Source organism: Lontra canadensis, unplaced genomic scaffold (genome assembly GCF_010015895.1).
Source record: "Lontra canadensis isolate GAN:19392208 unplaced genomic scaffold, GSC_riverotter_1.0 scaffold80, whole genome shotgun sequence".
Taxonomy (NCBI): domain Eukaryota; kingdom Metazoa; phylum Chordata; class Mammalia; order Carnivora; family Mustelidae; genus Lontra; species Lontra canadensis.
Genome location: NW_022631074.1, coordinates 4,216,498 through 4,242,935, shown reverse-complemented (window position 1 = coordinate 4,242,935; position 26,438 = coordinate 4,216,498). Strand labels below are relative to the sequence as shown.

General features: G+C 36.2%; 2 protein-coding genes across 5 annotated transcripts in view; both read right to left on the bottom strand.

Annotated features, from left to right (window-relative positions):
- Positions 1-1,079: 1,079 nt before the first annotated feature.
- CUNH3orf38 (chromosome unknown C3orf38 homolog) lies at positions 1,080-7,585 on the bottom strand. 2 transcript variants are annotated; one of them, XM_032882221.1, is made up of 3 exons: positions 7,429-7,585; positions 4,212-4,450; positions 1,080-2,501 (listed from the first exon to the last, which is right to left on the bottom strand). In XM_032882221.1, the coding sequence occupies exons 1-3, from the start codon at positions 7,553-7,555 to the stop codon at positions 1,824-1,826; spliced, it is 1,044 nt and encodes a 347-aa protein (XP_032738112.1). In that variant the 5' UTR covers positions 7,556-7,585; the 3' UTR covers positions 1,080-1,823. The 2 variants fall into 2 exon arrangements, with proteins under 2 accessions (XP_032738112.1, XP_032738111.1); XM_032882220.1 differs by having other exon boundaries at positions 1,081-2,504.
- Positions 7,586-11,621: 4,036 nt separating this feature from the next.
- ZNF654 (zinc finger protein 654) overlaps positions 11,622-26,438 on the bottom strand; it is an 80,974-nt gene continuing 66,157 nt past the window's right edge. For 2 of the 3 annotated variants that reach the window (XM_032882218.1, XM_032882219.1), the window contains 3 exons: positions 21,417-21,558; positions 15,578-17,924; positions 11,622-14,785 (listed from right to left, as the gene is read on the bottom strand). In XM_032882218.1, the coding sequence (XP_032738109.1) occupies positions 14,778-14,785; positions 15,578-17,924; positions 21,417-21,558 (2,497 nt within the window). In that variant the 3' untranslated portion in view covers positions 11,622-14,777. Of the gene's footprint in view, positions 14,786-15,211; positions 15,263-15,461; positions 17,925-21,416; positions 21,559-26,438 lie in introns of those variants that run through there. The other variant, XM_032882216.1, reaches the window with a different exon arrangement.

Below are 26,438 nucleotides of genomic sequence, written 5' to 3'. Positions count from 1 at the left end.
TTCCTCCAGGTCTTCTTTCTCTGAGCATAAAAATATATACTTCTCCTATAATTTATAGCCTTTCAGTTTATCCCATTCTCACCCGTGGGCTTTTTAAATTTAGTAAATTTTAAAAGAAGATTATATCTGTTGGCTTGAAGCCTAAAAGTTTCTGTGTATCCACATATGAAATTCAAACGGATGAAATGATCAAACAAACCAACCCATCACTGATAAGAACCAAAGACAAAATCTAGATGCAGTAAAGTCTTTTATACAGTATGTAAATTTCTTTTGCTCATTCTTTCATCCAGTTAAACATTAGGTCCTAATGTGTTGTCCAGCTGTGGGGATTCACAGAAAGTAAAACATAGTTCCAATTCTCGAGAGGTTCTATCAGTAAGATTTCAAATTTCTAATGTTGATTAAAAGAACATGCGAAGATTGCAGGCTTACTTGAGCATTACACGAATTCAAAAAGTCCATACTGAAGATAGCTAGAGGCAACTTCTGCCCATCCTGAGCATCTATCTGTAGTAATATTTCTGCAATACTTGTCATTAATACCACAAAGAATACAGATGGGAATAGTTTTTAATTTTATCCTTTACTGATATTTATTGAGTACATGTTATAATGATACTCTATTTAAAGGCGAAAATGATAATCTGGTTTTAAATCTAAACAATATACTATTCTTATAGCAGACAGTAGGAATTTCCCTCCTTTATTAAGTTCTTATTTTAGGATGTATCAATTTGTACTCCTCATAAAAGGTATGGCATTAAAAAACCAAAAATGATGAGTTTTTTCCCCCTGCTTCCAAAATTCTTGTTATCCTAGATGATCATGAGAAGAGTTAAAGGTAAAATAACATGTACAACACATCATCACAATTCCCTGCTGAATTTTTTCTATATGGCATTTTTTTAAATTAAAATTACTAAGTCCCAGATCAGCCAGTAGTTGCCAAGTGATGAAGAATTTAAACCCTAAAGCAACTTAACCTTTTAAGTCAAACCTCGTAGAACAATTTAGAGGCAAAAATTCCTAATAATTTTAATTTATGATATAGGAGTATATCTATATCTGTATATAGATACGCCCACATTATAAATCTGTGTGTGTGTGTTTTGTTTTGGATGGGGGTGGTTTTGGTCACCTCTTCCAAGATCAATCAAGAGGAAAATAGTAATTCATTTAAGTTAGAACTGGGCATACCTTTTAAAAAATTTTAATGGTATGTTTCCTTTATATAGTATTACAATAAATGTTCTATAAAAATATTAGCTGAAGCCTTAGATAAGAATTAGGTCTGTTTAGAGAATAGCATTTATCATTACCCAAAAGAGTTCAGAAAATGTTGCAGATTTTAAGATATTTAGCTTGGTCTACTAATAGATAACTGAAAAATGTTCCTCAAATTTTAAAAAGGCAAAGTATATTTTTCTCCACCTGCTAAATTATTGGACTTTTTGCGTGAGAATGTCACTCAAGTTTTCTAAAATGGTAACTTTGAGTTTACGTTAAACCTTTCCCACATGAAAAGTACAAATATTAGCAGAATATCCACTAAGTAAAATGAAAGTATTACCTGGTTTCTAAGGCACACCGTTAGTTATACCATCTAAAAGGGATTTATTTGATGAACTGCATTAGCTCTTAGAACATTTGCTGCAACTCAGGTAGAAAGAGTCAAGTATTCACATAGTATGTCAGTCTGTTATCAAGACAGATATTTCAACTAAAATGTCAATCCTCACACCTGAAATCACTTAGACATTACTGATGGGGTATTTAGAGGAGTTTTCGTATAGAAAGTTTTTGAGACTGACATACAATGTTCAGTGCTTTAGAGGGTTGGGTAAATTCAGTTCTCTTTTGTTCAACAATGCCTCATCTCCACTGCTTAAAGCCTGGTCTCCAGTTCCACTATCCAATGTCTGCCTTACATTAAGTTGTACTTCGTTTGTACTACATAAACTAATTACGTTATAAAAGGCCTCTAGATCACTAGGTTCAAATGTAACAGCTGGTTTCATTGATGTTCCAGGAGCAAGAGAACCCTCTCCAATAATTCTCAAGTTGATAAATTTGATTTTCCATGTATTTTCCACAAAAGGGCAGCGTATGAGTCCAAAAATTTGTTCAAAAATGCCCAAACAAGTGTTCCCTCGGTGGACAGTCCCAGCAACTCCAACCATAACCAGACCATGGGGAGAAGAAGCACATTTCAGTCCATGGGAATCTAGGTTGGGACTGAGAAAAAGATACTCTTCTTTCACTAGTGACAGCAGACGAAGGCTCACAATTTCTGCTCCATAGTAGTCTATCACGTTTTGTTCAGAGGTGTTGTAATAAAACCTAAGCTTGACATCGTGCCAGAAGTGCTGTGGCCCCCATTCATCTTGAGGTGGACCCAGAAAAGGATTCTGAGAATTAAGAAGTTCAAAGAACCAGTGACAAAATTCTTCTCCTAATCGATGAAAATCAACTTTTTCAGCTTTTTTATCTTCTTTTTCCTGCTGATTAAGATAAATAAAATATAAAATATAACCAAGGTCAGTTCTCATATCTTTTTTCTATCTAGTCTCTTTCAGAGCTAAGTTGTCATATGTTGAGTATAGCAGAAGCTAAATGAACTACAGGTGAACTCATCGAACCCATCATGCACAGTAAACTGTTTTTCCAAAAAGGGGAAAAATCATTTTAGAATTTACCAGCTTAAACATCTGAAAATTCAGCTAAGAAATTAAGGTTTAACAAAGCCTCTCAAAAAATCAGCATGAAGAGTCAACAATAATTTACATTAAGTATTTTCTCTTGATGGTGGCAGTGATTTCAAAATCTGTCAAAACCTTCAAACTATATGCTTTAAATGGATACGGATGGTTGATTTGTTGAATATAAACTATACTAAAATAAGTTGGTAACAAATAAGCATTTTTTACTATCTTTAAACAGAGTTCTAATACAACTGAAATACATTACTTTTTATGATTGAGATTAATTTTATACTGTTATTTCTCTTTTTTACAAAGGGTAATGTTATTGCAAAAATATACCTGATAAGCTTGATTTTATTATCTATGTGAGTAGATGAGAATATTTCAGAGCACAGTACTTCATTTCGATGGTAAGAAATCTTTAACTGACAGAGCACCCATGACTGAATATGTTTGGCTCTGTGCTTGGCACTTATGGACTATTTCCTTTTATCTTCACAAGCCTATTACACAGATACTATCATTATTATGCCTGCTTTATAGATAAAGTAAAAAAGACTCAGGAAAGTCAAGTTACTTGCTCAAGTTCACACCTAGCACAATGCAGACTCTATTTGAAGACACATCTGTATGATTTCAGAGTAAACATTCTCTTTAGCATACTAAGAAAGCTATTAGAAGGTCCTTTCCTAATGTGAAAGCAAATGCCTCTTGCTGTAAAACCTTGCTAATTCAAAGTATGTAGTTTAAAATTTGCAAATTCATGGAAGGGGCTTCTGGAGTGGGTGGCAAATTTCTATTTCCTGGCCAGGATGGTCATTACAAATGTTTCTGCTTTATGGACATTTATTAAGCTATATATTTGATTTGGAAAGGGGGTTGTCTTTTTGTGCTTTGTTTAAAAAAATAAAATTTGCAAATTACCTAGAGTTCATACAATCAACATTTAAATATTCCAACAGCATCTAAAATGTCCAGTGGATACAAAGAAATAGGAACAGACAATGTCAGCTGGAGGAAATTATTACAAGAGAATTTTTTCTAACTTAAAAAAAAAAAATCAAATATTAAAAATTATTTAAGTTTCTCTCATGGAATTTTTACAATTTAATACCAAAGAAGTCTTCAAAATGAGAAAGGGCTAACAGCAGCATTCTTTTTTAAGCGGACAAGAATATTACAGAGAACATGAAGCTAACTTAAAATTAAATTGATCCTGCAGTCTATCCATTCTCTTTATAAATCCAACAGTACTCGTTTGATAAAGTGATAAAACATTTTTTCCCTCAAAAATCAATATAGCACTTTATATACATTATTAAATGTCAGAGATATTTTCTTTCTTTTAGGTGCTTTACTGGTCTTCCTTTAGAATGCAAAGGATATGGAGTGAAGCTAAATTATAAAAGCGAAAATATTATTAACCATGTCCCCACAGAACTAGGATTATCTGAAGAGTTTAGACAGAACTAAAATTTAAGGTATAACTATAATATCTATTTTTACCTGTTGAAATAGTCTAATGTCCTCTGTCTTAACTGGCTCTGGTGTCTCCTTCAATTTCAGATGTGACTGCTTTTTCCAATAATCCTTTGCATGCTGAATAAGATTGTGCTTTTCAGTAGCTGGAGGTACAATAACCCCCTGCGTTGCCAAGTACTTAAATATGACTTCTCGGTGGACTTTCTTACGCCTCAAAAGTTCTTCTACGTTTTGACTGTACACTAATATTGCACGAATGGCATCTAGAAGGAAATTGTAAAGATTAGTAGAAAATTGCAAATCACCTGTAAATCTGTTCAGGGTCAGCAGAAACCCTATCAAATAGTATTTACAAATTCTTGTCATGGTGTTACTCCTTTTGCACAAGATGGTAATTTTTAAAGACCAGGAACTGGGCTGTCAGATTTTGGGTTTAAAAAATTTTTTCTTTATGATTTAAACTTCCCTACCTATACTTACCTCTTCCTTTCACTTCTCTTAAGACAGAAGTTTTACATTTTTTTTAAACAATGACATGTTTTAAGAAAAAAATTTGAGCCAGAGAAAAAATTCTTTTCTAAGAAGGCCAATAGACCTAAATTCATTTATAACCCCTAACATAGGTAAAATTACAGTATTTTAGATCTGCAAGGATTTTTAAACTTCTTACTCTACAGACAATAAAAGTTGAGGATATAAAAGGTATCAACAACCATGCTTCTAAGAAGTGGCAGAACTAAGACTTGTATTCTTTTTTAATTAAAAAGTGTCTTATTAAACAGATCAAAGATTTTTTTTAACATGAAGAATACAGAATAGCAAAAAAATGAACTCCCATGTACACATCACATAGCTTAAGACATAAGATGTTACTAGTATCTTTGAGGACTTCATTTTAACCCTCCTTACTTAACACTATTCCTTTCTCTACTCACCCACCTTAGAGGTAGCTGCTATCCTAAATGCTGTTTATCATTCCCTTGCTTTTCTTTTTGTTGTACAGCATAACTGTGAACTCCTAAACAATACAGTTTGGTATTTTTGGAACACTCTATAAATCCAATCCATATATATATGTATATAGATGGTCTTTCACACTCAGCTTTTCACTTAATGTTGTTTCTGACATAAATCTGTAGATATATGTAGCTCTAATTTTTTAATTAATTCATTTAACTGTACTACAGTAAATTATATGACTACATCACAAGGCATCTATCCTTCTGGTCAAAAATTTTTTTTTTCAAGATTTTTATTTATTTATTTGAGAGAGAGAGAGAGCGCGCGTGAGCTCGTCCGTGCACCCACAAGCAGGGTAGCTGCAGGCAGACAGAGAGGGAGAAGCAGGCTCCCCACCAAGCAGGAGTCTGATGCGGGGCTGGACCCCAGGACTCCAGGATCATGACCTGAGCAGAAGGCAGACGCCCAGCTGCCTGAGACATCCAGGCGCCCTCGGTCATAGATTTTTACTGGGTATGTTCAATTACAAACACCATCACTTTGAACATTTTCATAAATGTCTCCCAGGGCACAGAGAGGCAGGCAGCACAAGGATCATCTGAGAACTTGCTAGAAATGCTGAATTTCTGGGTTCACTTCAAAACTACTGAATCAGGGACGCCTAGGTGGCTCAGTCAGTTAAGCGTCTGCCATGATCCCCGATGGGAGTCCCGCATTGGGCTCCTTGCTTGGCTGGGAGCCTGCTTCTCCCTCTGCTTCTCTCTCTTCCCTCTTCTGACAAATAAATAAAAATCTTAAAACAAACAAAACTATTGAATCAGAATCTGCATTTTTCACAAGAATCCTGAGGGACTGATTCACAAACACATTCAAGCTTGAGAAGCTCAGGTGCAGAATATGAGCCCGGAAGTAAGCAAATAATTCCATTTAGGAGATGATGTCAAATCTGTTTACCCAAGTTCTAATTTACACTCCTTGAAAAATTGTCAAAGAGCTGCTTTGCATGATCACCACGCTTAGTTTTTTGCCAATCTGGTAGAAAGGAAAAACACTTTTGGTTTTGGTTTTCATTTCATTGCTTTTCAAAAAGAGATTATCTTTCCATATATATGGAAAGAGATATATATATCTCTTTCCATAATAAATAAATAGTTACCTTTTTATATTCTTATAGAGGATTATTTTCTTCCTCTTTGAGAATTATCTCTCCAAATCATTTAACATTTCTGTACTGGGAAGTTTCTTTTCATTTGCTTTTAGATCCACCATCAATTAAATGCAACATTTTTATCTATTATACTTTTAAACTCAAACTCAAGGACTGTTAGGTGGTGACTGGCATGCGAAATACATAAAAGCTTAAGAACTCTATTAAGTCTAAAACTATCTGCATTCCAAATTCTTAGTAATTTCTTTTTTTAATGTCTGAAGAAACATTAAATTTGAAGTTTCAAATGATCTTCTTAAATGGCAAAAACGTAAATTCAATTTAAAAGCAGAGAAATAGATTATGCTTTCGTAGTTATTTAAGTCGTACTAACATAGAAGTCTGGAGTTTCCCCATTTTAAAGTAAAATTCAGCAAATTTAAAGTAAGACTGTGCAGATGATATGCCAAGTGAAATAAACACAGAGACTTCTTGATTAATTTTTATATGGAGTAGCTATAACCAGGCTAAATATTAATAACCCTTTAAATCTACTCTACAGAAATGTTTATTTGGCCCTGAAAGTAACGTATTCCTCCTACACAAAATCATCTCAGAAAAAAAACTGGATCCAAAAAGAGACATGGAATCAAACTATCTGCTCTTTCATTACGGTAGTTCGTTTTATCTACGAGGCTTCAAAGTGTTTATGATATCCTCCTCGGAGCTTGAAGAAAACCACCTGAGCAGCAGCTGATTCCTCGGCTCAGACGAAACCGAAAATGAAAAACACCCCGGCTCCCCGGAAATTCTGAAATCACTATTCACGTACTCTAAATTGTCGAAAAAATGAGCATTTGCCCCCATATCCACATACCAGATAAAACCTGGAAGCCGCGCCGTTTCCAGGGTCACCAGCCCCCCGAGGATGTGAAGCTTCAGTGCCGCCTGAAGTTGCGCGGTGGTTTCCATGCCGCGGATGAGCGGCCCTCTCGAGAGTCCCGCCCCAGCACCGCCGGGCGCCTTAACGGGGCGACCTCTTGCACCTCCTCTACTCCCATGTCCTGGCAACCTGGGGTCCGAGTGAGGCCTTGGGAGGGGCGTCCGCCCTTGAAGAGAAAAGTCAACACTTACCTTGGCGGTCCTCAGGCTGCACCAGGCGGTTGGTGATAGTGTCGCACAGGGCCATGATATCATCGTTGTCTAGTAGGCCGAGCAGGTTACGACAACCCTCCGTCTCCGGAGCGCTGAGCCCCGACATCTTGAACCCCAAAAGGGGGTTGGGGGGGAGAGGACGACCCACTTATGTCGCCCCGCTGGCCCACCAAGCCGGCGCCTAGGCAACATACACCGGAAGTGCCTTTCCTGTTGTTCGCCGCCAAAGGGCCTCGGGTATTCCAAACCCCTGGGCGGAAGTGATTGCCAACAAGGTCAATCAGGAAACGCGGTGCTCGGTCTTGTCGTTCCGGGCTGGACAGGACGGAGGGGAATCCAACCGATCTCACTTTGGGGAAGTACTGCGTTTGCAACGAGAACAGCGATCTCCCACAAGGGACCTGGTTCCGGAAAGTGAGCCCCTGAACTCTCGAGAGTCGGGCCTCCCAAAACGCGCCTGGGAGGGCTGCGCAGATGCAGGTGCGTGGAGAGCGGGTGGCGGTCCCTGCGCACGGCAAGCTCCCGTGATGCCGCGGGGCCGGCCAATGGAGGCGCCTGTTCCCCGCCCGTGGGCCTGACCCCCGGCAGCGCTTGAACATCCTCTGCAGCCAGTTCGAACTTGGGTGCACCTGTAGTTTGATATTCTTAAATTACGTAGTACAGTGTTCAAATAATTTGGTTTTGTTTAGCATTAGACTATGAAAAGTTTTAAAAAAAAAGTCACCTATGCCCTGCCTTCTTAATTTCATTTCATTTCTTTTTTTTTTTTAAAGATTTTATTTATTTATTTGACAGAGAGAGATCACAAGTAGACGGAGAGGCAGGCAGAGAGAGAGAGGGAAGCAGGCTCCCTGCTGAGCAGAGAGCCCAATGCGGGACTCCATCCCAGGACCCTGAGATCATGCCCTGAGCTGAAGGCACAGGCCTAACCCACTGAGCCACCCAGGCGCCCCTTGCTTTCATGTCTTAATTTAGGATTCCAGTCCTGGCGGGCTAGGTTTTAGACGATGCTGTATCGTGAGCAATTCAGGGTTGGGGACTCCGGAAGCCCAAATACCAGGGTTTAACTCTTGCCATTCACTAACTGTAATCTTGGACATGCCTCAGCCTTTTTGTCCCTCAGTTTCCTATCCCAAAATGGACTTGGTAGAGTTAGCTACCTCATAGGGTTGCCCGGGACGGCGGTGCGGGTCATAGTGCCTGGCACCTAGAAAAACTCGGTGCATGTTAGCTGCTACTGTTAGTGTGACAGCAACTCGTATTCACCAATGGAAAGTCATGCTCTGCTCAACCGAGACCGATGAAGGAATCAGACTTAAATACATTGTCACTTGCCTCGGGCCTCTTCCACATTTTAGACATATTTCAGATTTGCTAACATTTAATTAGGGTATTGCCATTTTCTAGTTAAAATGTACATATCTTCAGATACAGGTGAGCAAATTTAACTTTTTAAAAAATAGCACAGCTAAATATGAGCTATAAAATAAGCTGTAAATGTAGCGTAGGTATTCAAAGCATGGTTATTACTAATTTGCCAGTGGATGTTATTTGGGGTATCATTTGCTCAACAGATTAAAATCCTGCATTTTCCATTAAGTATTAATGAGTGCCTACTATGCTAGGTATTGAAGATTCAGAGAAATGACACAGACCCTCCTTTCAAGAACGTTTTGAAGAGTGCTGCAAGTAAAAAGATGGCAAGTGCTCATCATGCTGGTGTGGACTATATGGAAGGTATACCCAACCTTTTCTTTCATTCATTCTTTCATTTACAAAGGTGGGGGGAGTATTTATTGAGCACCTATTTGCCAGACATTGCTGTGTTGGGAACAAATAACAGTTTCTTTGGAGCTTTCAGTCTAGTGAGAGGACACAGACAATAAACTTATAAGAAACTATATACTGTGTCAGGAAATGCTATGAAGAAATACAAATCAGAAGCAGGGGGATGGAGCCGATGTTGCTATTTTATACAGACTGTCAAGAAAGACTTCTCCTCTAAGTAATATTGGAAAAAAGACCTGATGAAAGTGAGTGAAGCACAGAAGAGTCTTGTAGGAACAAACAACAGTGAGGTTCCAAGGAAGAAGCAGAATGCTTGGCATGCAGGAAGGAGGCCAGAGCAGCCTGCTCGAGGAGGACGCAGTGAGGTTAGGGCTGCCATCAAGAATGATCTAGAGCAGGGTTTCTCAGGGGAGGCACTATTAACATTTTGGGCAGGATAATTCCTTGTTTGGGGCTGTATGCATTGTAGGATGTTTAACAGCATCCCTTGCCTCTACCCACTAGATGCCAGTAGCACCTAGCACCTCTTCCCTGAAGCTAGCAAATTAAGTGAAATAACCGGGTTTAAAAAAACACTTCACATCTAGGTCCTTGCAGGCCATTGTGAAGACTTTCGCTTTTTTACCTCCTGTCTTCATTTTCTGTTATTCTCTGTCTCTTACTCCAGACTAGCCACAGTGGGCCCCTTGCTATTTGTTCCTTAAACTTGCCTCTTGCTTTTATTTACTTGAGAGAGAGCAAGCAAGAGAGAGATCATTGGGCTGAGGGAAGGGCAGAGGGAGAGGGAGAAGCAGACTCCTCTTTGAGCGGGGAGCCCAAGAACCAGAGGCTCCACCCCAGGACCCTAGGATCATACCCTGAGCCAAAGGCAGACACTTAACTGTGAACCACCCAGGCGCCTCCCCCGACCCAAGTTAGCATTTCTAACAAGTTCTTGGGTGATGTTTATTTTGCTGCTCTGGGGACCACACTTTAACAATCACTGCTAATAGAAAAAAATGAAACATCAGCCACCTAAGACTTCATCCTTTGTCTCTGAAATCACTGATCCTTGGGCAAGTCTGACACTCTGTTTGGATGTATTAGAGCCAGCTACTCATGCTCTATATTTGCAGGAAAAACTACATGGCAGAATGAAAACTTCATGGCATTATGGTTTTAGGAGGACACATCTGATTTTTCAATCCCACCTCTCCTGTATGACTTCAGTCAAGTTACTTGTTTTTGAGCCTTGGTTTCTAAAACAGTGTTCGTGTCTTTTAACAATTAGGGGTAACATAAATAAATTAGCTAGTATGTAATAACTTAGTAAAACAGGAGACATTTCTTCTCCAGTGTGTAAGCACTTATAAATAAGGCATTAAGCTCTCCCACTTTAATTCCATGTACTATTGGATTGCTGCTCCATTTGACATCTTCATATATAGCCAAACCTTCTGACCTTTTATTAGTTGATTCTTGAAACTGGTATGGAATTTATATTAAGCTCTGAAAAGCAACCTCATTTATCTTGGAAGCATACTTAGTAGTATTCAATTACTTTCCAGAATTCCTCAAATCTCAGAAAAGAAAAATGAAAAGTCTAGATTAACTCCAATACCTTTATCTAAATACCCCAATACATTTAATAGTCTAAAGTCATATGACCAGAAGCATAGACTGAGAATTCCAGATCTCAGCTCTAGAATGCTTCAGTAACTTTTGCAGTGTTTTTCAAAGCATGTTTGCAGTATGTGCAAATCACTGGACGTAGCACCATCCTTTCATTTACATTGCTATCATCCTATCAAACAGGGTCTTTTTCTAGTTAAGCCCTCATTTTTTTCTAGTTTCAAGTTATAGCAAAGGGTGTAGGGGGTTTTCCTTTGTTTCTCAACCAAAAAAATAGGAGCTCTCATGCCCAAGACCTCACTTTTAAGTACAGATTAATTGGTTTATACATTTTCCCACTGAAATGTTTTTAGGAAGTCATTTTCATCAATATTCACTCCTTGTTTCAAAGTGACTTCTCTGTTTTGAGTTCCACCAGATGCACTTCATCTTTGATTTACCAACACAGATAAATCCATCCGCTGTCTTTCATTTAGAGAGTTCTGATATTTATGTACCTACTAAGTTTGCAGAGGGTACCCAAAAACGTTAATAACCAGCATTGTCAATTTTTAATTCCTGCATGTGGACATTAGTTAAAATAATGTCTAAAATGTTTTATGTAAGCTTCTAGATGTTTCTATTTTAAAAATGTTTTTGAAAATCATCTGAGTATGGTAATATGAATTGAAATAATTTATTCTTATGGGACATAATAGAAATTTTCTTATTTACTGCATACCTTAAGCCTAATTCCTTTTGAAGCAGTATGCTACATAAAACTGAACACTTCATTACCAACAAGGACAATGTTTTATTGAACAAGTCTATGTACAGTACAAAAAATTTCTTGAAATGAGACGCTATTGTTGTATTATTGCAGTTCAATGGCTCAGTTTTAATTTGTACTCTTATAAAATGCAAAGTAAAATAATTTAATGTTCAACAAGGAAGCACAAATTTCCTTTCTTGCTGAATCTGTAATATCTTTCACATATTAACAATTCCAAAATGCATATGCAGCATTTAGGCATTCTGAAAAGGTGTTTTTACAGTACCAAATAAATTAAAAGATAAACACTATCATCCCTTTTAGGTTTTTTTCATCCATACAACAGTTTAAACCAAACATGAAAGGAGTACGGCTGAACCTTCAAGTGTGATTTGAAAAGAATCACAAGTTCAATGTTATAAGTTACCTACTCATTATATAATCGATGGTTTAAAAAAATGAATATGGCTAAAGCCCAAAGTACCAGTGTCCTTGTCCACGGAGATCCCGCTTTTCTGTAATATCTGAGCAGCAAAAATTCAGATTTGCTCTTTTGTTGACCTTACTGAAACAGCAGAAAGTTTATAGTTAATGATTTGAAGGAAATTTTTATTAAAAAAAATAAGGATTGAAACTTGGTCCATGTAAGATAAGCATATCCTCAAAATAGAAGGAACAGAAAGTAAAAGAGAAGAATCTGAGGAATAAGAAAGCTTCCTTTTCTTATGAATCCCAAATTAGAACTGTTGGAAGTTTATGCACCCCACAAAAGCAAAATGATGTAAGCTTATGCTTTGTAAGACATAAATAATGAAATGTACACATACTTTGAATAGCAATTATTTGAGAAGTATATAAAGAGATTTAGAACAGCATGGCCAAATAGATTTTTATAAAACATTCCTTGATTTAATTATGTATAAACCGATTTGATCTAAGTGTTTCAGAAACAGTTTTTCCTTAGCAACACCAAAGTAGAACTAAATCCTCAAATTAAAGACAAAATTAACAAGTGGAATATGTTTAAAACATCTTGGTATGAACTCCAGAATGAATGAAAATAATGTGCAGCATGGATTTGTCAATAGATACAACTTATAAAAAATAAAAAGTTAAAAAATGTGATAAAATATTAAGTTATAAATTTTAAACTTCTGGAAAATGTACAGAGCAGAAATTATATTTCAAAAAAACTTCATGGTCCAGATGAACTAGTTTCCAAACAGACTCTTTATTACATGATGAATTTTATACTGAACTGGAATAGAACTCAAGTATTGTATTTTCAGGATCAGGAAGTACAGAAAGTTTTTTGTTTTTTTTTCTTGTTTTTTTTTCCTTTGAACTGACCCCAAAGGATTAAAAAATCTGATTGAGTTGTGTTCACTTATCTGTTATTTAAATGTAAATTCCACAGCCTAATGTAGGCTACACAAACAGAACAAAAACCTTAATTTGATTGAAATGGACTCGTGACTATCAATTGCATAGTAGTGAATGAATAAATAATAAAATTGGGCTTTTTGTTTGTTTGTTTTGAGATCTTTCACGACCTGGAAATCCCAATTTAATAAAGTCGGGATGCTATGTTGGAAAAACTATCCCCTTCCTTAGTGACTTCATTCAAGAAGCTTAATATTCAAAAATTTGTAATAGTAGAATCCAATAAGATTATCTGCTTTGAACAAAAATATATGAGTTGGAAAAACTGGAATATGTGATTGACCATGGTGCATTAGTAGCTCCATTTTTTTAGAACCTGTCTTTGCATTTTTGTTCATTTTATCCCTGCTATAGATTAACACACTAACAGGTAAAAGAAGGGTCTTTTTAATCTTCCTCTTCTAGAGAATGTACAAGTGGAACACATCTGAGTGGGTATTTTAAAAAACATTTTGTGTTTTAACAATTCATTGCCTAGTAAGTTAAAATCTTCCTTAGGAAAATTACTGGTCATCAAGGAAAATAAAAGCATCGATATATCTTAACTGTGTTCCTGCCGTGCAAATTTTTGTGTAAATATTTCCTTTTATATATAAAAATTACTATTCGGACCAAATTCATCACTAATAAATAAGAAAGCATGAGTAGTATGGCTTATTTTAGAATTAACTCTCCTAACTGAATAAAACCAATGAAATCTTGACCTGATTTTAGCTGACATTTTTTTTTACAGCCAGTTATTTTTATAGGACTGTACTTAGATAACTCACATTAATGTCTAAAAGGACCTTACTATGAATCATCAAGCAATGTCCTAACACTACTCTATATACAAATAGAAATATCCCAGTGTGCTTATACCATTATTCACATTGAGTTATTTGCAATTCAGTGTTTTCCTTCAATTAGATAGCCTTTATGGTCTTAGATTCCTCCCATCTCTCCCCAAAGTTACTGATGGTACTTTTTCTATGTAACTGACACTGCTGCCTTTAAAAACAATTCACTGGTATTATAAAAATGGGAAGTGGAAGGTTCTATTAAGAGCTTATTAGCAAAGTGTTGTTTTGTTTCTTTTGTTTGTTTTTTTTTTAAATTTTCGATGCTGGCATAATATTCATTGAACTCTGTTCTGTCTGATCAACCAACTTGGAAACAAGTTACAATCTTCTATGGATAGCATGGCGGTAAATCAAGTTTTATTTTCATGTATCAGTTTTAAATTATAATAAACCAAACAGCAATAGTTCTTTAAACCATGTTTGAAAAGAAGGGAGGACATAATCTGATTATGTATGACAAGAAAACAAATCTCATTTGTAGAATACTTTTAAGTTGTTTATTGTAAACCAACCCCTCCCCCCTTTTTTAATAATGGATTAACTTTTCCCTTTCTGTAAGGCCATAGCTGGTATTTCTTTCTGACTAGTTGCCTGAACACGTTTCTCATATAAGTGAAACCGAACATGCTGCAATAATAGTCATCAACTTTTTAAAAAAATGTGGTTTTCTGGATAACTGGTACTTTGGGAGTTTTGTAATAACCCTTTTGGAGTCTAAACCAGCACATCTCTCTGAGTTCATTCTAGAAAATGTGCTTTTGTCTTTATCTTTAGTAATCCAAGACCGCTTGAAAATTAAGGCCATCAGGAAAATAGCAAACTGATGATACAATTTCTTGCAGTGCTTTTTTCACACTACTGCTTGATCGACAGATCTTTCTGAAACATTTTTATCAGGCACCTGTAAAACAGAACATGTCTGTTAATTCAAAATTTTATAGTTCAACTGGAATTCTAAGTCAGATTTCTCTTTATGCTCTTACTCATTCAAAAAAATACTGTTATTAGTAGAAAGGCAAGATCTTGTTTTGCTCAGTTTTGTCTTTCAATTATTTTCTGGTTCTTTTTCACTTCTGTTTCTGTAAAGCAGCTCAACTTCACTTGGTTTATATTCTGGCATGCAAATGAAAAGATGTCCATCATAATTACTCTGTTTCTAAAACTTTTATCACATGAAACTAGGATTGAAGAAGTGCCTTAAACACAGTGAATGCGTATGACCAAAAAGTATGAAAAACTGTGTCCAAGTTCTGACTTCCACAGGTTCACAGACTACACCTATGCAAATTACTTAACTTGTGAACTGTCAGTTGCCTGATCTATGAAACAGGAGTAGTAACATCACCTAACAGTGTCTGTATGAATTAAAAGAAATAATGTAGGGGCACCTGGGTGGCTCAGTGAGTTAAAGCCTCTGCCTTCAGCTCAGGTCATGATCCCAGGGTCCTGGGATCGAGCCCCACATCGGGCTCTCTGCTCAGTGGGGAGCCTGCTTCTCCCTCTCTCTGCCTGCCTCTCTGACTACTTGTGATCTCTGTCTGTCAAATAAATAAATAAAATCTTAAAAAAAAAATAATGTATGAGGTGGTGCTTTATCATCTGTGCAATACAAATGTTAACTTCTTAACCTCATAAAGATCTATGGCATTTTCTATTTCTACAGATAGACCTATTGAGAAGATAGAAGACTTACTTTCATCATCTGAATCAAATCCAAAGAGTGTCTGACATTTCTTTTGTGCAAGGTGAGCCTCAAGTGCTTCTGCATTACAGTAGGTGGTCAGGCATTTGCCACATCTTAATCTTTTCACGGATTTTTTACAAACATTATCTTGATCAGAACAGGCATCTACTCTATCAGTCAGAAATTTTCTGCGTTTTGGCATACTAAGGTACCGTTCATCAAGGTAACTGGGAGGCAGTGGTCTGACATACGGCTTTGTTAAAATTAAGCCATATGAAGTATGTTCACTCGTCAGATTTGGTTTGGAAGGTGCCTGAGATACTGGCGGGGTATTATGTTCTTGTGGTACAACACTGGGTAAAATGGAACCGTTTTCTGTCCTGATTCTATTTGTATCCATTTTCAAAGCAGGATCTGACGAAACTAAAGGTGTCTGCTCTATTCCACTGTGTCCATTGACTAAATCAATAATACTACAATTATTTTCAGAATTTGGCTCTCTGTCAGGCATCTTTTGGTCTGTCAAGCTTATATCAGAAACAGTGTCATCAGAATGTTCATTTCCATTCTGAACTAAACCATCTGTTTTCTTTTCCATACTTTCTGTACATGTCTTTGGTTCTGTGGAATCTTTCCTTGATTTGCTAGTAGAAACTGGCAGACTAATAGTTTGTTTCTCATTACTAGATGAGTCTTTTTCCTGATGATTAGGATTTGAGTCTGTAAGAACATCCCAAAGAATTGTTTCACTTGGTTGTGCAGATGATTCTGGTGTTTTACTTAAATAGTGCTGAGCCTCATGTTCATATAGGAGAGGAAGATCTTCAAAAAGCTCATGGCATTCTGGAAAACTACACTGAGCTTGAAATATCCTGTGACTTTTTGTGTGCTGAGCAAGCTGGACTGGCAACTTAAACGACTCATTGCAATTAAAATGCAAACAAAAGTACACATTTGGATAGCTGTGTCGATTAAGGTGATCGATAAAATGTTGAGAATCTTCAAATTGCCTCTGACAAAATTTGCATTTCCCTTTGCTCCACTTCATTACTGTTTGCCGCACATTTAAATCCGTTGGATGTACAGTCCTTGCATGCTTATTTAGAAAGCCAATTCTTTTAAATATCCTGACACAACCAAGAGCAGGGCACTTAAAGTTTCCTTCTTGATCTGTAGCATATATGTCTTTCGGATGGCACACAGTTCCATTGATTTTATGGAGTACTGAAGTTTCTTGATTCAGGTCATAATCGTCATCTTCGTAATCACCTTCCTCATCCTCTTCCTCCTCATAGTCATCCTCACATACAGGCAAAGACTCTGAGACATTATTTAAAGAAGTCTCAGGACTTCCATTCTCAATCATGTTTTCAATAACCTCTTCCGAGACACTTACGGGAATTTCAATGAACTCAGCCACATGTGCAGGAATGACTTCTTTGTTTCCATCACTGGAAGTAGTAATTGTCTCTATTTCCAAATCTTTACTACCAGAATTCCCATTTTCAAATGAAATGAAAGTATCTGAACAATTTACTTCTTCCAAAGCAGGGATTTCCTGATCCTCTTGTTGGGCTGCAGCAATTTGCTGTCTTTGTATTTTTTTAACATGATTCTTTAAATGCTTCTGCATAAGTCCTCTGTTTCTAAATTTCCTACCACATATTACACATGAAAAACTGCCCTTTTTCTGATGAGCCTGGGCATGTCTTACAATGTGACCACCTAGAAATTCTTTGTTACATAACATACACCGATGCCTTGGGACGTTGTGATCTACTTTGGAAACATTAAGAGCCATAAGATTTTTCTTCGTATTAATGTGACCCTTAGGTTGCACTCTAGGTATATCATCAGGATCAAGCTCTCCAGTGCTCTGGTCTGTAAGAAAGTCCAGCCCTTCATCTAAACCTTGCTGTTCCACTGCCTTCTTTAGATTACCTATAGAGTTTTCCAGTGTACTTTCATTTAGAAATCTAACTGCTGATTTATCACTCAATAATGCTACACAGTTTTTCTTAATCATTACAAAGTTCCAGAATTCGGGATCAAAAAATAATCCCTTTTTCAAAATTGGAAGCAATTCAAAACGAACACGATTTTGAACACTACTTGTGCCTTCATTATATTCCTCATCTGGACGTTTATAAAGCTCTTCAACAGTATGATAAGCTTCCAAGGAGCGCTCAAGAAAAAATATTGAGAGTGCACAAATCCTGAGGATCTCCAAATCATTTGGCAAAAAATGTGCAATTGTTTTATAAATTAAACATTTAGTTTTGGGATCATCATGAAGATCTAGTTGTAGAGCACAACCGCATATTTCCACACAGATCTGTAGGCCATCTTCTTCAACCTAGAAAAGGAAAAATAATACTAAGTACCTTTGTAAAAAAAAAAAACTATTATACTTTTATCCTTTTAAAATACAACTCTCAAGGATATCTGGGTGGCTCAGTCAGGTAAGTGTCTGCCTTCAGCTCAGGTTACGTTTTGAGGGTCCTGGGAAGAGTCCCACATTGGGCTCCTTGCTCAGCAGGTAGCCTGCTTCTCCCTCTTCCAGCAGCTCCCCCTGCTTGTGCTCTCTCTCTCTCTCTCTGACAAATAAATACATAAAATCTTTTTAAAAAATAAAATAAAATACAACTCTGAAATGAAAGCTGAATAAACACTATATTACAAATGTGCGATTTTTAATATTTAAGTAAAATCTTTCTTTTTTAACTTGAGAATAATCTGGAAGAGACAGCATTTTAGCTTCTAATTTATTTAATTTTCAAATTTGACAATTCTTACTAACCATTATACAAAATGCCTCATAACAGATCCAGCCCCATTTATTTTAGGTACCCATCTCATATTTTGAGGCAGAAGGCGGAATTAAATGTATTTAAAGCATTTATCAATTTTAACATTGTCAATGTTAAAAAGAACTATATTTTTTAAATAATTGCTTACAGAAACTTGTAAGTCTGCATTAAAAATATTACTTATTAAATAATATTATTTATCCACGTAAGAGGAAAAGTGCGGCCCACATGAACAGGGCAATTACAATCTTTAAAAATCTAATAAAAATCAGAATAATGAACCTACTTGAAAATGATCTGAAAATTATTCAAGCTTTGAAACTTGTACTGATGACTGAAAGATAACTACACTTGAATTTATTGCCAACTCAAATGATAAATAGATTTGGAATGACATAAATACTTCTGTGAATAGAAAAAGACAGTAATAGTATGACTTTAAAAGTGTGTGTGTGAACTGCCTGCATCTGGTATAATACAGAGGACAGGGAGGAACACTACCTGGCCACCAGCCTCATTGTCTTCATTGTCCCTTACATGCTGTCTAATCCTACTTAATTACTTCAGTTCTATAAGCAGACCTTAATTTTACACATCATAATCCCACTTTAGCTAGTAAATTCCTATCTATTTCCCGTTCATTCTTTGAGAATCAGTTTTACTCTTAAAAGTTTTTCTCCCCATTCATTCTGGCCCCACAGAGTTAAACATACCCTATTCTTTCCACTAAGAATAGTTTATACTTATTTATAAAAAGCACATACATAATTGTTTTGTAACTGTGTATACCCCTACCCCCTGACTTTGAATTCTTAAACCACAGGAATAGTATCTCGTTTTTTTATATTCTCCTATCATTGGCATAGAAGCTGGCTTACAGTGACCTCTGAATAAATGTTTGCAAATGTAAATGGGATCAGATCTGTTATACTGACTTTGGCTTCCTCCTATAAATCCATCATTTCGGGGCACCTGGGTGGCTCAGTGAGTTAGGCCTCTGCCTTCGGCTCGGGTCATGATCTCAGGGTCCTGGGATCCAGCCCCACATTGGGCTCTCTGCTCAGCAAGGAGCCTGCTTCCTCCTCTCTCTCTGCCTGCCTCTTTGCCTACTTGTGTTCTCTGTCAAATGAATAAATAAAATCTTAAAAAAAAAAAATCCATCATTTCACCTTGGAATCCTTTTCTGAATTCAGATTTCTTATTTTTGATTATCTGTTACAATTAGATTATTTCCATCTAGATTTTCCAGATATAGGGAATTCTGGTCTGCTTCAAAACAAAATTCCTTCTCTTCTAAGTTCCATCTATATCCTCTGTCTTAACTCATGAATTATCATGTACCCAGTTGCCCAAGTCTAAAATTTTAAGATCACAAACGACAACAGACTACTTCCTTACCTGAAATCCTTCAACAATTCCAGTATATTTATAGAGTTAAGTTCTAATTTTCAGTGCAGCATGCAAGCCCCTTAAGGATTTCTACCAACCACTCGCCACTCCGCAACTTCTTCCAGTCTGAGTAGCCTCATCTCCCACACACCTCCCCACATTAATGCCGATGGAGAGTTGTGAGAAAAACAAGTAATACAAAGAGGCAAAAATGCTCCGTAAACTACAAAATCCTCTACATGTTAGTATTACTCTTCTCTATCATTCAAAACCCAGCTTAAAGCATCTTCCTCTGTGAAGCCTTTTCAGATATGCCATCTGTAATGTCTCATTCTTCTGAACTCACACATCATTGTTTGTGCCTCTTTTCACAGTACTGGAGCACATAAATGATTTATTCCATGAGTAGAGATGTTTTAGTATAATTAAGCACCTTTCCAATATTTATTTCATCTTTGAATTTTTCCTCTTATATTCTCAGGTTGACTAGACATGAAAATAAGAAAGCTTTATGGTAACTATGAACTTCACCTATACTGTAAACTTTTTATAACAAGAATCTTTCAACTTGTGGTGCAAATCAGAATTCTATGTAAAAATTACATATGATACTTTTTTTTAAAGTTTTACAGGTGATTCTGGTGCACTTCAAATGTTGAAAAGGATTCTATAGCATACTTTTTTTTTTCACTTTTGAGGGGGATAGAGGTTAACTTTGACAATGCATTTGAATGACATTCTACTATTTAATAATGAAGCTATGAGTCCAGTTAGTAAATAGGAGATGTATAAAACTTTGAATACAATGCTGCTAACTTTATATCAGAGGGATATAATCACTACATGGTCATACACCTAATGAGTGACATGATAATGTGATAAATGCATAAATAGATTAAAAAATTTAAAATATATTATTTAATGGATGCCTCTTATATATTTAAAAGTATCCCACATAGAGATTCAGCTAAATGGAGCTACCTAAAGTGTAAGGTAGCTTTATCTTTCTTATCTTTGTATTCAAAGTTCTGTTAATATTTGAGGGGAAAAAGTTAAAAGATCTGCAGGATCCCATTTCATGTTTATCTAAGAATCTTATGTACAACTGTACCCATTTTTAAGTGAACCATGAAGAACTTACTTCAGAACTATTTTTAAAAACAGGTAATGGATTTCACTATTACTTTAAACAAATACTCTAAAAATGTGTCAGGTTTCAGAAATGCCTCAAAATTCACTGTTCCTTTTTAACTATGAACTATATTTTTCTGTGAAAGTGAGCAGGTATTACCTATGGTTATACAAATTTCATTTGCAAATAAGAGTCTGTAAACAGGACTTAGGATAGTTTTAAAAGTGATAAACTTATTTAAGAAAAGAGGTAACAGCTTCTTAGGGAAGCAGTTGTTCCCATATTAAATTTTAAGTAACACCAAACTGGCAGTTTTTCTGTCTTTTTTTCAGTTATTTTCACTTATGTATACCCTTAGTACCATGTTGGTTGGGGGAAAGGAAAGACGTAATACATGGAGAATGTGGCCTTAAAATCCTCCTTCCCTTCAAATAAATTTTATCATAAAAGATTCAAGATTTGATGAACCGTCATTTAAAATTCATTCAAAATTAAGGGATAAATATATCCTATTTACCTCATCTTTAATGATTTTCATGAAAGGAAATATTACTCTCACATTAGTTGCTGTTCTTAAAAGCTGGTAGCATTGATCTACAAAAACTTGTTTTGAAGGATTAGACTTAAGCTGAAGTTTACTCCATATGAAAATCAACTCCCTGTAAATGAGAAAAAAAGAAATATCAAGAACACATTTTATTCAAATACAGATATTAGCGATCTTTTGCTAGCTCTATTAAGTACCGTGGCTAGAGTGTATACAAAGTGGGTGTAAATGGATATTATGTTAATCTCCAAGCTACTTCTGCTGCCTGGGTGGGACTAAAAGAAGCTGGGAAGAAAACAGAGATCAGAAACTGTAACACAGTGGTAAGGAATGAATCCTCATCATATGCTGACAAACCTGCACCTCTAGTACGTGATAAATTCTAATCCCTGTGTACCAATATTAATGATACTACTTTAAAAAAATAAACTTTGGTCTTTAATACCTACTTGTAAATTCAGAGATCAATTTTGTACACTTTCTGCAAAGAAATATTCATTATTTTTCATTTTCAATCTATGAAGATACCCAAAGTACTATAAGTTAAATTGTAAGATATTATAGGTTGGACTCTGAAATTTTATGTTTCAAGTATTTCACAGATAGATTTTTTTCTAAAATATGGCCACTATTATATAGACAAGGCATGAGTTTGGGACAAAGGAATTGATAAGATATAACTGATATATTTAGATATCATATGCTATTAAATCATAACTCTTTAAAATGTATCAAGTGACATAAAGCATCATATTCTAAAAAGTATTAAAATAACTGATGAAATTTTTTTAAGTGATTTACTGAGTAGTATACTTTGAGCCCAACACATATAGCTATTAAGTCTAAGGACAGCTTGACTACTATCATGAAGATGCACATTGTCTACTTAGACAACACAGAAAACACAAAAGAGAAAATGATAGCAAGCAACGTAGAAGACAAAACCAAAATTCTACTTCTATTTCCTTCTCGCTATGTGGGTATTCTTGAGTTTCAGTCCACAACCCCACTTTTTTTGCATACATAAAATCTCACCAGTTTTCACACCTTCCTTCTCAAATGTCTAGCTCTGGCTTCTCTCCCTATTTACATGCCTGGGTATTTCAATTTTAAATTGCTGTGTATCACCAGAATCCACCAAGAACAAATAATACTCCCGCAAAACAGATTATCTTTTCCTAGGTCAGTCAATGACACTGAACGTTACTCAAACCTGTTTGGTTCTAATCTATTTATTTCCCACAGCCTATGTATTTCAATTATATTTTTGCCCACAACCATAGCATGCTTTCTCAGTGCTACTACCTTAGCTCCTCTAATCTTACATATGGACTTCTGCAGGGGTTGCTAAATGGACTTTCAAATGCTTTCATTCAGTGTATTCCATATGTCACATACTATTAACAGCAACAAAAATATAAGTTTTGGGGTCAGAAGGATAGGATTTTAATCCTGTGCACTCTTCGAGTTTAATTAGTTAATGTGTTCTGTTTATTCTCATTTTGTTTATGATAATTTACTGTACTTGGAAAGTACCTCATTTCTAAGATGAGCTTATCTTTCAAAGTCCTGATTATGTAACTTCTTCATGAATGCCTTCATGAATACCCCAAACTGAAGTGGTAACTACTTCAGAACAGATCTTATCTCTCTTGTTGATTTCATACCTTTCTTATAGTTCCTCATTGCTATTTTGTAGGTCCTATTCCCCCAACTATTACTACATTGTAAATCTCAGTAACACATTATATAGGGGAAGTAGTGGCAAGAACATAAAGACTGGGAATAAAAGAGTTCTTAAGAGGACATTATATACTAACCAGTGTGATACTACCCAGTTCACAGTGAGCCACCTTTCTCTGGAAGTAGTCCTACTAAACAAGGTTGGAATTCCAGTAGCCATGTTTCCTATATGAACCTCCTCACCATCCTTAAGATACTAAGTCAGGGATAGAAAACTGACCCCAGTTAGGCCAGAGTCCCTGGAATGTTCTCAACTCTAAACTATGAAGCCTGGAGATTGTTGACATTCCTTCTGATCTGCAACAGAAGAGCAGTCAGTCACAGAGAAGAAAAATCAGTGTCCCTGGTAGCAGTTATATTTGGGGACCTACTATATCCCTGCCCCTCCCTTTTTGGTCATACCCCAGTATTTTTTCCATGCACTATACCTTTTCCCTAAACTAATTAGAGACAGGATGCTATCACTTGCAAACTGACTAGTATATATCCCAACTCCATATTGTTACTACCTATGTGGCTTTTATCTCTTTATCCACAGTTTTCTTATACATAAAAAGAATTGAGAGAGTAAGTGAAAACACCTAGATAAAATATCTAAATGTCTAGTATATATGTTTAATAAATCACTGATTTCCTATATTCTTTCCTTATTTTTATAGTCTTAGTAGTACCAGGCTGTGTGATTTATGCAATAAATATTTGGTAGTTAAGAAACTGGTAACAAAAAAAAAATGTATTCCTAAATGCTAAGAGCATTTAGAGGGAGTCTCTTAAGGAACTATATTAAGGGAAATTGTAGACATAGAATGAGATGATGGTGGACACTCTAAATAAGAGGTATTTTATGAGCAAAGGGAAGAGGTAGAAGGCAAGCACATTAACTATTTAAGAAGACATACCAGGGGCACCCGGTTGGCTCAGTGGATTAAGCCTCTGCCTTCGGCTCAGGTCATGATCTCAGGGTCCTGGGATCAAGCCCCACATTGGGCTCTCTGCTCAGCAGGGAGCCTGCTTCCCCCCCTCTCTCTCTGCCTGCCTCTCTGCCTACTTGTGATCTCTGTCAAATAAATAAAATCTTAAAAAAAAAAAAAGACATGCCATATCTCTGCAACAGATTTAAAGAGAAAAAATAAAAAATGATAGTTGGAAGTTATGGGAGAATATTCCATTGCATTCAATTTTACACAGATGGATATTTAACATATTAGAAATGTATGTATTTATTCTCCAACTTGCTCCAAAAAATAAGTTGGAGACTCCTAATAGACATCTTTAGAATACAATATTATTATTAGTTTTCTTTTTTGAAGAGGGAGATGTTATCTCCCTTTGTTTCTGTTAATTCAGATGAAACTTGGTGAATAAAATGTAATCTCAAGATCCTAGTAAATTTACCAGGAAAGGGCTACCAATATGGATTTTAGCTTTCTAGCAAGCAAAGCAGGTATCTCAGGATATGGTTATGAAGCTCCATTTTGACTGAATTTACAAAGGGTTCTCAGGTTTTACTTATACAGTGGATTCTGAAGGAAAATAAACATCCTGAAAACCAGTGATAGTCTTCTTTGCTTATGAGCAAACACTGTTTATGAAGCTTACATTTTCTTTTCAAACAGAGGGTCCTTTAGAAAACACAGCACCTATATAGTGTACAAACACATTTCCCAGGTAGCTAACTACTAATAAAATCATCAACAAGTTGCAGAGAATGCAGGGTATAACAGGATCTCCAGTCACTCTTAAAACATAGATGCTTTTATATATATATTTGATCTGTGTGTATTAAGTAGTATTTAATAGAAGAGGCTGTGAGTCAGGCTGCCTGGGTATGAATCCTGGCTTCATTATTTACTAGTTGCATGGCTTGGACATAATAGTATCTACTCCATTAGATTACTGGAATAAAGAAGGAATGCATATACAAAGTATAGACTATAGAAAACACGCAGTATATATGAGTAGCTGCTGTTATTATTACTAGTAGTTGTTGTCAGCAGTGGTGAGAGAAATGGGGTTGGTAACTTGCTCCACTGGCTTCATATAGAGCAAAACTGAGCTGTGGATCAGGTTGTCCACAGAGAGGGGAGATGAGGTTAAGCTGGTTTGTAGGGAAGGCCAAAATGAAATAGACCACACAGACCTTATAGGCTGGAAAGAATCCTGCTCTTCAATTACGGTAAGAAATCAATTTTTAGAAGCATCAAAAAAGGACCCTAGCAATTCAGAAATCTAGAGGAGAGGTAGGAGAAATAAGAGAGCTGGGAATCAGAACTCTGCCTACTCAGAAGGAAGGATAAAGGAACAGTTAGGCAGCTGGGAGTTGCATACCCAGCTTCTATTCTTAAAGGGTACCAGTGACAGGAAAGATAGGCACTCTTCTGTTTTTACAGAGTAAAATGGTTAGCCAAGAGAAGAAAGCAGAGTATCTTCTTGGTCTTTCTGTTTGTTTTATATACTTGAGATTCCAATTTACTTATGAGTTTTTTTAAATGAAAAGGCTAAAGATACCCCATTTAAATAGCTTAATATAGCCAGAGTCAGAACATTCCGTTCCTCCTTTCCCCACAGGAAAAGATCTACTATAATAGTCATGACTATATTCTATTTCTAACTACATATCAAGAAATGATAATACTTTAGGGGTGCCTGGGTGGCTCAGGTGATTAAGTGCCCTGACTCTTGATTTTGGCCCAGGTCATGATCTCAGGGTTGTGAGACTGAACCATAGGTTGGTGTGGGGGCCTGCTTGAGATTCTCTCTCTCCCTCTCCCCCTTCTACCTCCCCTTTTCTAATAGATAGGAAGGAAGGAAGGAAAGGAAAGGAAAGGAAGAGTAAGACTTCAAAAACTATTTCAAATTATATGTCCTACCACTGTCTCCTGATCCCATTTGGAATTCTACTTTATTTGGTAAACTTTTTAATACTAATTTGCATAATCAATTAAAAATATACTCCCCTAGAAGATAAGCCCACTAGTTTCTAGACCCCGTATTTCTGAGTCTGAAGATTTTAATCTATAAAGTAAGAATATTAAGTGAGTTTATCATTTAAATCCATCTTCAAGCTACTTTTTAAATATTTAAGAATTTAGGTCCAAGATGGCGACGTAGGGAGACCCTGAACCCAGCTTCTCCAGGGACACACCAAATCTATACCCACTTATAAAGCAATTCCTCCTGAAGAACTGAGGAGTGACTGGACAACTTCTACACAACAAAAGGTAGGGAGACCACACAGAGAATAGCAAG